Below are 14,981 nucleotides of genomic sequence, written 5' to 3' on the forward strand. Positions count from 1 at the left end.
AAGGTTTATATTTTCTTTGTCCCTAACTATAAAATCACTAGGAACTAACGTGCAGCTAGTTTAGCCTATTGTAACCATGGGCTAAATTTCTATAGTTTTAATTTTCAACAAAAATAAAAGAAATGTAATCAATGTATAAGATCTCATATTAAATGTAAAGTTACACATCCGCCTATACCCTTAACAGGAGTGCACTAGACAAATCCATAATGGAGAAAGACCTTGGAGTCCTTGTAGATAATAAACTTGGCAATGCCAGTCAGCAGCAGTAGCAAGGGCAAACAGGAATTTGAGCTGTATTAAAAGGGGCATAGATTTGTGGGAGGAGGGGGTTATCCTTCCATTTTACAGAGCGCTGGTAAAGCCCCTATAATGAGTCTAAAGTTCAAAGAAGGGCAACTAATCTGGTAAAGGGCATGAAAAGTCTCAGTTATGAAGAAAGACTGGTCAAGTTGTGGTTATGCACACTTTAGAAGGGGCACGTAAGGGCCAATATGATAACTATATATAAATATATAAGGGGACCATATAATAATCTCTCTAATGCTTTATTTACCAGTAAGTCCTTCCAGCAGACACGAGGGCACCCATTCCTATTAGAAGAAAGGAGGTTCCATCTAAATATTCAGAAAGGGGTTTTTAAAGTGTGGGCTGTGAAGTAGTGCAATTCTCTCCCTTAAGCAGTCGTACTGGCTGATACATTAGATAGCTTCAAGAAGGGGTTGGATGACATTTTAGCAAGTGAGGGAATACAGGGTTATTGAAAATAACTCTTAGTACAAGTTGATCCAGGGACTGGTCCAATTTCCGTTTTGGAGTCAGGAAGGAAATTTTTCCTCTCTGAATCAAATTGGAGAGGCTTCACAAGGCTTTTTTTTAATCAACTAGCAGTTAGGAAGGTTTTATTGAACTTGATGGAGGTGTGTCTTTTTCAACCTAACTATAAGTTACTATGTAAATATAAGTTTCATATATGCTGGAAGTTTCATTCCTTCCTGGTAGCATTCTCACAACAGTTACTCTTTATGTATACTGTATACATAACAATGCCTTTAAAAGGATTTTCATTTTTTAAGGGCATATAATGTAATATTCATGGTAAAATATAATCTATTCCTACATTTAGAACAATGATCCAGAACTAATTTCAATTTTCTTTGGAGAAATCACACCCTCCTTATTAATGCAATGTGGGGTTTTGTGAAATTTATTTTCACATAAATAACTATGAGCAATGTGTATATAGGCAAAATGTATAAAGGCAGAGCTGGAGAAAATCTGTTGCAAAATGATTTTTCCATCTATTTAAAAAAAAACAAACAATTTCCATTCAAGTAAACAAAATATAAGAAGCATGTTTAATCCCCCATATCCATGCCTGCCCTAGGACATCAGAACCCAGTTAATGGATAGTGCTATTTAATATCTAAACACTAGATCCAAGTAGTTCCTAAGTAAAACAATCTTTTCTTACCTGTATTAGTTTGCAAACATCTACCTGAATTTACACTACAAAGGAATTTAGGAAATATGTTTTTTGTTACTTTTGTTTTTATTCAGGCCCTTTCCTGATCATATTGCAATCAATCCCTGCCTGGTTTGCTAGGATAAAAGAGAACCTAGTAAACAGATAGCTGCTGAAATACAAAACTTAAGATTTGTTAAGTAAAAAACGAAATAACTGAAAAACCATAAAAAAAAAACAAAAAAAGAAGGCCGACTGTAAATAGTCTCAAAATATCAATGTCTTCATCATACTAAAATTTAATTTAAAAGTGAATTGCTCCTTTAAAGGAAAGCAAATGTGATTTTTTCTATAGGTAAAAAAAATCATCAATGTGACATGACAAAAAGTTTCACAGTTGGTTCCAAATGTTTTCAAATGCATTGACAAAATCACAAACAAATAAGCACACAATAAATAAATAAATGAGTTTTTCATGGAAAAATTAAAGTGTTTTCTGCACAGGTTAATACAGTAATATATTTTTCAGCGAAGTCTGGACATCATGAACTCTGAATTCCTGTTCTGGTAATATGTAAATACATAAAATACATGATAATGGCCACAGGGAAAAAAGAAACCCTTGGCAGTAATCTTTCTGAGGGTACTCCAATCAGAACAAGAGTTGTGAAGATGCTGAGAAGCAGCTCTGAGTTATTAAGGACGCCTGCTCTGGCAGGGGCTAATTTTAGAGTACTTGGCTGCACAGAGACAGCTTAAACTGAAACTTGCTCTTACTGTGGATTTTTGGACTGAAACTTTTATACAAAAAAGAATGTTACTTTGGAAAGTGATTACACTATCATGAATTATCATTATAAAGGATAAAGGTGCAAACCTTTAATTACACATCCTTACATTTCTGATTATCATTTTTTCTTGGTGAAGTACATAATGCTGAAACACAACATTCATTTTAAAAATCAACAAGTTTTGTTTTTGTCCCTAAGACTGTCAGTCAGAGGGAGGAAGTAACAGGCTGTCAGTCAGAAAACAAAAAATAAAAAAAATAATAAATCCCATCCCTTTAAAGAAAAGACTATGGGGCTGATTTACTAACCCACGAATTCGAATCCGAATTGGAAAAATTCCGATTGGAAAACGAACATTTTGCGACTTTTTCGTATTTTTTGCGATTTTTTCGGCGCCTTTACGACTTTTCGGAAATTATCGCGACTTTTTCGTTACCAATACGATTTGCGCGAAAAAACGCGAGTTTTTCGTAGCCATTCCGAAAGTTGCGATTTTTTCATAGCGTTAAAACTTGCGCGAAAAGTTGCGCTTTTTTCGTAGCGTTAAAACTTAAAAGGCGCGACGTTTTGCGCAAGTTTTAACACTACGAAAAAATCGCAACTTTTTGCGCAAGTTTTAATGCTACGAAAAAATCGCAACTTTCGGAATGGCTACGAAAAACTCGCGTTTTTACCCAAAAATCGTATTGGTAACGAAAAAGTTGCGATAATTTTCCGAAAAAATCGCAAAATACCGATCATTACGAAAAAAACGCAATCGGACGCATTCGGCCCTCTGAGTCAGAGGGGGGGAATTAACAGGCTATCAGAGAAAGAAAATAAATAAATAAACCTCAGAATGCCATCCCCTTTAAGAAAAAAAAAAACCGACAGCCTGTTAATTCCTCCCTATGACTGACAGTCTGTTAATCTCACATATTAATCATGGCATATATGTATGCAAATATTAAACATATTAATCATTAAACTTGTAAATGATATCAGGATAAACTGTCTGCACTAATAGATGCTTACACTGTTTGTATTAATGGATGCTTATAGTGGTTTCACTGCTTTATTATTGTTATATGCATATGGTTTCAAATTTCATAAGGAAGTGACATCACGAATGATGCTACTTGTGCATGCCCTTTAAACCCTGAATCGTTTGTTATTCCATGTACCTATGAATACGTGTGCAGTCACACGAAACATATTAGCTTTTTATCCTTAATAAAGCTTTTTTGATTTTTTATCCGCTGTCCTGGAGTATGACGAGTGCATGCTGTTTTGTGCTGACTTTTTTTAACTGTTTTTACAGCCATTTGTGAAATCTGCCAAAATTTTTTACTCATCACTATATAGGGGACTTAAAGTATTTAATACAGGTATCGGACCCCTTATCCGGAAACCCGTTATCCAGAAAGCTCCGAATTACGGGATGCCCGTCTCCCATAGACTCCATTTTAATCAAATAATTCAGAATTTTAAAACTGATTTCCTTTTTCTATGTAGAAATAAAACAGAACCTTGTAATTGATCCCAACTAAGATATAATTAATTCTTATTGGATGCAAAACAATCCTATTGGGTTTAATTAATGTTTTATTGATTTTTTAGTAGACTTAAGGTATTGAGATCCAAATTACGGAAAGACCCCTTATCCGGAATACCCTTGGTCCCGAGCATTCTGGATAATGGGTCCTATACCTGTATTTCTTTTGATATCTTTTGTGACCAAACCAATTGAATTTTTCGCTTTATGTCTATTCTCTACTGTATATTGCAGCAGAATACCCTTATAATAATTAAAGAAAAGTGATTAACCTATTATTAAGATCTGGCCTGAATGCATACTAAGGACATACAGCTACTGTCCATTGCTTTCTACCCTTCCCAGGCTTGGAATAACAAAGAAATATATGATATTGATTTGGTATTGCTTGTCAGAGCCAGAATAAGACTTAGGGTTTAAGATAAATTAAAAGCTGAATATCATTGACCAAAGTAAATGTCACTGCTACCAAATAAATTGTGCAGACAGAATTCTATAAATAACGCTGACACACAGTTGGCAGTAGTACTAAAAGTGCACCAATAATTTCTATTTAATAATTTGCTTTTTAAATCTTTGCACCTGAAATCTGCGCCTCCACAGTGACACTTATCAGCTCCTCCAACAGGCACAAAAAGGAAATATATTGTAATCTACAAAGTTGTTTTTTATTTACCAACATAAAAACTATTTACACATTATATACCAACAGAGCTTAATAGAATTGTTTTTGGCATGGTTCAGGTCAGTGGCTGGAATACTATGGGTTAAATACATGACTTACCAAAAAGTTCATCTTTTGCCAGAGCATAGAGGATACGTGAAGCCCCAATTAGATTACTCATTGAGGCTGACAGGGTGGAACAATAAATCCCTATAGTGACAAAAGGATGCCAGATATTGATGTCCCGTAGGAAGCCATAATCATACTTCAGGAGGGCTCTGTGGATAAATAAAATGCCATACTTGTGATAAACATATTTTACCCATGCAGCTGACATTTTGACATATTCTCTCATTTATACCAGCATCAGTAAAATTACAGAAGTTCCAGACAGACACATTTACTTTCATATATACAAGGACGTAAAGGCTACTCTTACAATTAAGTGTTCTGACCTTGTCAGTTTCCAACTTTTCAACCTGAACTGCTTTCCTCAGTGATTTAAGCCATTTCAGACTGGGCAAAGCAATTCATTCACACTTCATGTTAGCACCATTTTAATCTACTTTCTCCCACTGAAACTGCTAAATAAAGCATACATTTACTCAAAATGATAATGTTTCTTGTCTAACCCTACTTACATTCCTATCTGCATTACATCTTTTAGCATTCCATTGGTGCTATGTAATAAAAGGGAATAAGTTTGCCCAGGAGCAGTAACCTATAGTAACCTATCAGCAGGGAGCATGTACTAGTCACCTGCTTTAAAGCAAAAATCTTATTGGTTGCTATGGGTTACTGCTCCCGGACAAACTTAGTGCCTTTAATTACATATAGGTGCATATCTACTACAACTACTCTTGTTATAGTATGGTTACCAGAGAACTTGAAAAATCAGGATCACTCTAGGATGCAGAAGACACCTATTTATTTTTGTCATCAAAGATTATGTTATCCATATTTTGGATAAAGGGAAAAACACAACGGTATGTTAGTGCTATATATTTTAAGGACAATCTAAAAATAAAGACAAGTTCAGTATTTGTCAGTTTTATAAACATTACCAACTGTGTTCTTCCTATAGTAGACCACAGAGACCTTATCCGCATACCCTAGCGCTCCAAGATTCTATGTCCGGTGCACACTGCTAGGGGGATCGGCACCCCCCAAAAACACTATAGCAACAAAAAAGCGAATGGCACTCAGGACTGCAAACAAGGGTAAAACCCTTTTAAAGTTTATTGCGGAGGTGCAACGTTTCGGGGCAATGTGACCCCTTTATCAAGCATGATTAAAGGGGTTGATAAAGGGGTCACATTGCCCCGAAACGTTGCACCTCCGCAATAAACTTTAAAAGGGTTTTACCCTTGTTTGCAGTCCTGAGTGCCATTCACTTTTTTGTTTCTTCCTTTAGTAAACATATTCTGCATATGTACACACATTTTCCTTTACAACAAATGTGTTGCAAGAACATTGATGTGTAAATTAAGACACAATATTTTAATTAAAATGTATGTGATGATATTGTCTTTTTGTTTGTTATTTAAGTCTTTTTATTATGTAACAGCATAATGACAGTTATCCTAATATGCTATAGCAAGAAATATGTATTTTTCAAGATCTTTTTCTATTTCATTCAGTGAGCTTGAATATGTTATATCTTGGGGAATCATAAACTTAAATAATAAGTTCTGATTCTGTATACCTAATAATTTGTAACTGTCTGAATCTGTCAACTGCACGTTCAAAGGGCAGTTGTGGGAAGTAAGGTCAGGGGCAGGCCCAGACTGGTACTTTGTAGATTCTGGCAAATGCAAGTGGGGCTGCTGTAAGATGCCATAGACAGTCACTATTGGGCAGTGGTTTGGGCCACTGTGTACTGTCTCAACCTGGTGGGGTCTTGCATAGGGCACCCTACTGTGCTGCCTAGGCTCAAACTCATAGTTTTGTGATTTACATTTGCAATGTATTCAAGTAGCATATGCCTTATTACCCCTTATAAAAGCTTTCCTACCCCTGACGTCAAACTAACAGATCTATAGTTTTCAGGCTGTGAAAACACATTATCAATTCTCGTAGGTAAAATCTCTTGAAGGGAACTTCCTGAATTAAACGGAGCCTTAACTATTCCACAGCCTTCCACTTTATTATAGACTTTTATTATGGACAATTTAACAGATGGGGGCAATGGAGCTCACCATATTGATTGCGAAGAGCAAATTTTTTTTGGCAGGTATGGATTTGCTGTGAAATTCCACGTGTCACCATTGGTGAATTTTTTTGCAAAACCGCAGCAGGTCTACAATATTTTTTTGCAAAACCGAGACAGAGAACATTTTTGCTGCAAAGGAACACCCCTTGACTTCAATGCATTTGCAAGAAAAAAACACCACTTTATTGCATTTGGAATAAAAAAATGCCAGTTGACTTCAATGTATTTTGCCTGAAAAAAATTACCACTGACTTCAATGCATTTCAATAATTTTTGCTGTTTCGGAAATTTTTCAGCAATTTCACAAATTTTTCAGCAAAGTGAAACTGGACAGATTCGCTTATCACTATGTACTGATTGTTTTCCTTCCCATCAAATGTTAAATTGTTGGCCAGTCCTTACTGCAAAAGATATATCTGTACGCTAATCTCTAGATTCATCAGCAAGTGCAATCTTTGGATAGCAACAACAGAACACATTTTTGGCTATATGCTTACCTATTACAATTTTTTTTGTGTCTTCACATCATCTTGAGGAGGAATTAATCAAATATTTATCTGTGCAATATTGTAATTTTATGTGATGGCTGAGGTCTCGTGCAGTCAGTAAAAGCACTAAGGGCTATACTTCCCTCTGATTTTTTTTATCTACAGTAATGCAGTCTATACTGCATAATAAGGTTCTAGGTATGTCTACTTAGTTGCATGCAATAAAACAGAAAAAGGATAACAGCACAGCTGTTCTACAACTACATTCTGCAGGGTTAAGCTGAGAGTTTTAGTTTTGCAACAGCAAATACAGAAGCCCTTGTTGTTTATTCTGTAGCTATAAGATCAGATATTTCACTTTTTATAAGGCATTCAGCAACCGTAATCTGAAAAAAGAAATTGCACCTAAAAAAGCAGAAACAAATCCATATCCAGTGAGTTAAATCTACCCTGTTTGATGGACAAGTCATATGAACATTGCATGAGACTCCAAGGTGCATTTCCTTCTATTAACAGTAATGTGAGGAGCGAAACAAGATTTCATTTTATGCCAGCAATAAAATTCTCAGCATTATCGGTAAAACTAAAATAAAAGCTCTGGATTACTCTAAGATTAAGAGAAATTCAAGGTCCCTATAGGGTATAATAGGTTAAAGCCAAGAATACATGAAACCTTTTACTCATAACACAAATATAAATATGAATGACACACTCAGGTCCCTGCATGCTAGAGAATTATTGCTGTGCATTAAGATATTAGGACGTGACAGCTATAATTGTAACCCATTTTGGTCCCTTTCTTGTTAATCAAAAGTGCAGAAATAAATGTTATTTATGAGTGCACTCTCCAGAGATAGAAATCAGTGGGGGTGCAATGCCGCCCCCTCGAGCCCTCCCTCCCTGACATTAGGAGAATCACATCAGCCACTACTTAGGAATCAGAGAGAAATAATGCCAGACCACTAGAATGACAGCAATGGAACTGATCTACAAACCATGTTAAAATGATACATTATACAGGTCCTACACTAAAGTCACTATCTTCCACGTGAAAGGGAATTAAGAATCCCCTTATTTAGCATCTATAACAAGGGAAAATGATGTTTTACGATCATATTAGGGACTCCGGATGGACCTCAGTGCAGGAAGGAGGACAGTGACAAGGTTAGGAAGTCGGCAGGAAGTAATGTCAGAGGCAGGGGGAGAGATACAGGGACAGGGTGAGGAAGAAGCGGCACCATCTTAAGACCCGGAGCAGCGTCCCTCCCACCCGCCCCTTTTTTGTTGAGGTGAGATCTTGGTGGTTAACTGTGGGGACCCACATGGGTCCAGAGTATTTGTTCGCCACAGCAGGCAGCGGAATGCTTGCCCTGGGGGGCCTTATGGCTATGGATTGTTATGGCTGAATAGCTGACAGGTGGTAATACAGGCTCTTGTTGGGCATGGGTCCCGCAAGAGGGGTGACAAGTTGGTTACCTAGTTATCACTTGTACAGAAGAACAGGAACAGCACCTCTTGTCTTTGTAGATTTAAAATGCCTTTATTGCAACATTTTTTTGGGGCAAACAACAATAGCAGCAACGTTTCAGGTCACAAGACCTTTTATCAAGCTTGTACCGGCAAATACCGCATTGAAATAGTCTTCGCGAGTTAAATAACGCATGCAATATCGCGCGTAAAAAAGCGCAAATATGCTTATAGTGAATCGTGCGAAATATCGCCAAAATTAAGACGCGGTAAAATTTATAGCGCACACTAAAAACAGCGCACATTTTATCGCACTTTAGTGAATCAGGCCCATTGTTTGATAAGTTAATACATTGATAATGTTAATCTATATGTATCTTAATCTGTAATTAAAGCCGTGACCTGCTCTATCCCAAAAAAAGACTTTAGCATTATTTGTGTCTTGGGGGAAAAAAGGATTCCTGAGGTGGATAAACGTATAAGGTAAGCGAAGAGGTGTGAGTTAGTGGTTATCCTTCCTGGGGGCTTGACGCTGCCCTTATCATAGGGGTTGTGTAGCACAGCAGCGCCTAAAGAAAGAAAACTATAAAAAAACGAATAATAGCTTTGTTTCAGCACAATTTTAATTACATACATGATTATTTTAAAACGGATATATATGCATAAATATAATGCTATTTCTAAAAATATTCTAATATGCTTTTATTTATTTTACAGCTACTCCCCATTCGAATCTGGAAAACTCCTTTCTGTCTGCTGACAGATGTGGTCTAAATCTCCCAACTGGTATTTATACAGGCTCACCAATAAGCAAGCTGTTGGCTTAAATAATGCAACAATATCACTGCAATTCTTGTGCAGGGCTATGCACATTCCTGTGGTTCTCCTTCTTTATAGGTCTCTTAATTACAGAACATTCAAGGTACTGAGGGAATCAGAATCTTGGCTGTAGGGGAGAGAAGTGATGTTACATTGTCAATAATACATGTAGACAGGACCAGTGCAGAAGGAATAGTCTCAGACCAGGGGGTTCACATTTATTTTTGCCTGATTTTAAATGCTCAGTGCAGATTTTGCTGTGGTGTGTCATGTGTGCTGCACAACCTCTCATTCTGGGCCCTCCACAAGCCTATAAATTAAGAGATTAACAAATCACACACAGATAATGCTGTAAATCAATTATTTTAATTAATGTATATTTGAATGTTAATTAGAATTACATCTGTTTTCATTAAGAAAGATGGTAAGAAAGGGTATGTCTACACCAGAGGCAGATAAATAGTGCTTGCTGCATTATTCAGATATTTTAACCCAGCCAACAGTGTGCTTGAGATATTTTTAAAACCCCATGCACATGTGGTGCCTTGAGTGGCCGGAAAACATGACACACAGGAACAGCAGTTTAATAAATATCCTACAAATTCATGTTGGTGCAGAAGACCTTCCAGATCTAGCCCAAGATTTATAACACAAACTCAACGCCATGTTTTGTAGTATCATGATACCTAAAAAGAGCAATTAGTGCTCACTTTAATATATCAGTTGCAATTGGTCTCTTAATATGCTCAAGTGGCCACAGAAGGAAAAGGAGGCATAGGTGGGTAAAAGTTATGCACACTACAAACTGTTGGTGTCAGGCAACTTGTGCCAACTTTATGCCAGTGCACTAAAGCAGTGATATCACATTATAAAACAGTAACACTACTTTTTGTAGTGTTATGTGCATGTAGCAATAGCACTACAGAACTTTTTGCAAATGTAATGAGAATAATTTGGGTATGTGATCCCTATATGCTGTTACACAATACTGTGTTTGTTTAATATTTTGCATTACAACACTGCAGTAACTAGTGGCTGGAGGAGGGGCAAAACACAGGCTGCCTTATAGGACAGGTTATACTACCGGTCTACAGGTTTAACGTACATGCCAGAGGACAGAAGAAATGTGTGACATTACACTGCCTGGAGTATGCACAGCTTCCAAATTACACATGATTCACTGTGATAGGAGATTCAGTAGCACTCAGATGCCCTTTAGAGTCCAATTCAGCTAGTTATACAGACTGTCTGATAGTTCTGGAAAATGTTCTGATAGATCTGAAAAATGCATCATTTTTCTACTTGAGCAAAGATTTTCTCAATCCTGCACAAGTGAGCAGGAGATTACCTGTTGATTCCTATCATTTTACTCTTCAATCTCCCAGCTAGTTGTCATGCCTTCTGCTATTCGCTTACATTTAATTTATCTGTCGCCACTCTTTTTCTTAAAAATGGTACAATCTTGAATGAAGTCAACTTGTGAATACATGATGAACAAGCACAAAATTTCCGTCAATACTGCACCAAGTCTGAATGTCAAGAAAACAGGTATTTTGGATTTCAGGATTAGAACTGATTGGGGTAAAATGGATTCCCAATTACTGTGGTTTTGTGCCAATACACATCTAATTCACAAAACTGTTTCCAGCAGCAAGGCACAGTTTAGAGAATGACTTCTGTTGGCTGGTCGCAAAATGCACTGTCACATATAAAGTCTCCTTTAATACTCTGCATTCTTTTCTGAAATGTTGAAGTCATTTGCCATATGACACGGTCAGATTCTTATACATCTCCCAACATATAAAATATGCCTGAAGTGAGAGCTTTATGATTTATTCATTGGAGTCATTTGCAGCTCTGATTTCCCTTAGGAGTAAATTTTGCATGGAAAGTTTAACTCCACATAGCGCCATTCTGATTGTAGCTGTCACAAGTGCTGCAGAATACATGCAGCTTCCCAGGTTCAGCATATGGATATAGAAATTTAAAAAAAGATTATTTCCTAATAAGTGATGCTATTTGCACAAAATTATCTAAATTATTGTTTGCTCTTGTATTGATAGTCACTTAACGTTCGAATGTTTTGACATTCAGAAGGGCTAGCAGACTATAAATCTGAAATGAACTACAAAAGCCGTTATCCCGAGCAAGTAAATTCTTATGATGATGGAACCTTTACTTTTTAGGTGTGCAAAGCTGTAGGTTACATGTCCATAACTGTTTCTGCACAGCATTACTGCAGCCCTTACCTCCCTCTGATTGTATGAGTGTTACTTTTGTACTACCTCTGGTACCATGTAGAAATGTCCCTGCTGGTAAAAGCATTTTATCGACCCAGGATTGTTAAACAGCCCATGATTATCTGTATGACAATCAGCCAGCCTTCAAGAGATGTGACAGGATTGCCTGTACTGTAGGTAATCCGTCCTCACTTTTCCTCTTCACACACAGAGACATCTTTACTTTTTATGGAAGTGTATTATTCTCCATTTAATGAATTAGTTGTTGCACTTTTTTTTTGGGGGGGGGGGTGGGTTAAGAAAAAAAAAATATTGACACTGATACCTTATTGATATGTGTCAGATTTCTATACCATTTACTGCCTATATCTTAGTCTGATTCCCTTTAGCAATATTCACTTGCACAGCTGCCATGCTCTCATGTTTAAATCCCATCTTTACCATGTAAAATACAAATGTATTTTAGCATCAAAAATTCATAAAGTGAACTCTTAGTAAAGTAAAAATGATGTTTTAAAATGAGTAGTAAAGTCACACCCACACCGGTGATTCACCAGACTTCCAAAAGGGACCTCCACACTCCTAAACCTGAGCCTGAAATGCCAAGTTGTGCAGCAGAGTTGGCTACAGCTTCAGGTACCTGTGACTTAGCTAAACTTACCACTTACAACTGTTACCCTATCTGCCCATGTGCTTACAATACTATCCTCACTGGGGCCATGCCTCTTACCTCTGAGGTCAGCTGTAACAGGACTCTCATGCCACTAGCTAGACTTACTAGACAGTCTGAATCCACTAGGACTGAATGGGGAAGCCACTTGATTCTTGTATACTGGTGTCTCCATTCAAGATGTCATAAAAGCCTTTGCCATGTCCCAACCCTCTTATGTAGGCTCTTAGTTTTTTAACCTCCCGTCGACTAAAACCCTCAAGGGAAATCCTAAACAAGACCCAAACATAGGGGTTGCTTCCCCCTAGTGCCTAAATGAAAAATACATTTAACAACTTACACAATTTACTCCCTATTATGAACGTACAAATGTGATAGTCAACTCGAATGCTTGCTTATTTATTTATATGGTAAACTCGTTCGAATACGTTGTGTTTTGAAGTTTACAAACTTGAATAAAACTCAAAAAACTTAAATATCTCGAATGGAAAATATGGCCCTAGGAAACCTTCCATTGGCTTCTACATGAACTCACAAGCTTTTAACTGCTGAAATTTTACATTTGAGGTTTCTGTTTTTTTAAAAGACATTTGAGTTTTTGAACCATAACTCGAATTTTAGCATGAAAAACTTGAATCATGATAAAAATTAAAATTTGAGGTACAAAACAATGATCCAGTATGGATGCAAAGAGTAAAGGAAACTGTAATTAACAGTTTTTTTGCCTGATTCACAGTATATGGTGCAATGGGTGCACTGACACCAGGGAAGAAAACATAGGTGCATTTGCTTTATGTGTGCTGGTTTGCACCTAGCACTGCACCTGTGTTCTTATTTGTCCTTGCAATGACACCCCGTATTGTACAAATCATATTACACAAATCCCATGAGATCTTTTCTTTGAAAAGTTTTCGTCCATTTCTTATGTTCTGCTTTAAGAAGTCACAGAATCATTTTTATTATTTATGTTTTTACAAAGTGAAACGCATTATGTAGTACTGTACAGTGAGGAATTAGGTTCGACATACCTGGACAAAAATGTACGTTATACTATGAGACAATGCATTTGTCGCAATTTAAAAATGTATTTCTGTACACAAGAGTGAATCCTGGTATACAAGCCTCGTTACCCAGCGCTGCCCAAGGAGCCTAATTCCCCCCTAATTAATTCTTTGCTCAGCCAGCCAGCAGGTGCTGCATTTGACAGCGTTGTTGGATTTCAATCTACAGAATAATAACCAAAACAAGCAAAAAGATAGCCGAGTCCGTGGGAGAGTATTTAGTAGGTGAATGCACAGGCAAACTCATACGGAGGCCAAAATTACTTATTCTAAATTGCCAGCGAATTCAATTTAAAATGGAGCTTTTTTTCCCTGCTCATATTGACTCTCTCTGTCCCAGCACAGCATGAAGCCTGCTGAATAAACTGATGTTGTAGAATTAATATTTTGAAGCCTTTCGTACATGCTCGTTTTGTACTGACTGACTAAGAAAAGACTGGCTGGCAATAAAACTTATATATAATTCTCTAGGCCAAATGTTGCCCCTCAAGACTGAATCTGCAACTTACTGGTTTGGATAGGGCCCCCCTACAGCTGTGGCTCAGGTTAGAAAATCCTGATGAGGACCACATTGGCATGCTGAAAATGTAAAACTGTTCAATTGTTTTGACTTATTACTAACTGCAACTGAAAACACTATCTGCCTGTCCCATTCTATTCTCTGCACTGCTGGATCTGACAAACAATGTACTGTAGTAACAGCGAGCTCATTTATAGCCCTATAACAAGATGGTGCTGACCAACAAGTCCTTCAGCAGGCTGGGGAGAAAGTCCGGCCACCAGATGCTTTTTAAATGGATTGGGGGAACTGGAGTCTTGACTGGCTTTTGCTACATTTAGTTGCCATTACATTCACAAAATGACTTTAATTAACAATTAACACTTTTTAATTACTTTATACACTGTACAGCTCTAAATTACCAATGGGCTATCTAGTTTTTAAAACTGATTTCCTTTTTTCCTCTATATTAATTAAACAATTTAACAACAATACCTTGTTAGAGTTGCCACCTAACCAGTATTTAACTTGCCTAGCCAGTAACGACCTATGGCCGTAATACCCTATAAATCCTCCCACTTTCCTTACCGTCTCTGCATTAATCAGGCTTTATATTCAAGCATTCTGGATAACAGATTGCATAGCTTTTTTAGAAAGTTGCTTAAAATTACTTTTTCTTTCATTATGCAGAGTGGAGTGGTGTCTGAGTAGCCTCCCAGAATATCAAGGTAACAACCAATCTCTCCTTACTGCCACTGGCAGATTTCTCTTACAGACTGTGAGCATATTGTCCTATGTAGTGTTTGCATCACTTGATAAAGCAACAATATGCATTTTTATTTATAAGTGACAATGCTATTCTTTGTTATAAATTTAGATTTTTCAGTACAATAACAAAGCAGTTAAAATACATTTACTGTACATATACATTACTTGCCCCTACAGAAAATATTTTTAGAACCCCCCCAAACTTTGTGAAACCTAGCCCACTAGAATCATTTTTAAAAAAGGGATGAGGGGTCAGAGAGAGGTTTTTCGCATTCATGAGCATTTTCTTACTGTTTATACCCC

At 37.0% G+C, this 14,981-nt stretch overlaps 1 protein-coding gene across 1 annotated transcript in view; it reads right to left on the reverse strand.

Annotated features, from left to right (window-relative positions):
• LOC100498108 (solute carrier family 12 member 9) overlaps window positions 1-14,981 on the reverse strand; it is a 123,166-nt gene that overhangs the window by 55,368 nt on the left and 52,817 nt on the right. Inside the window, exon 7 of the mRNA XM_002937349.5 lies at window positions 4,575-4,732. Within this exon, the coding sequence (XP_002937395.2) occupies window positions 4,575-4,732 (158 nt within the window). The remainder of the gene's footprint in view (window positions 1-4,574; window positions 4,733-14,981) is intronic.

This window comes from Xenopus tropicalis, chromosome 5 (assembly GCF_000004195.4).
Source record: "Xenopus tropicalis strain Nigerian chromosome 5, UCB_Xtro_10.0, whole genome shotgun sequence".
Taxonomy (NCBI): Eukaryota; Metazoa; Chordata; class Amphibia; order Anura; family Pipidae; genus Xenopus; species Xenopus tropicalis.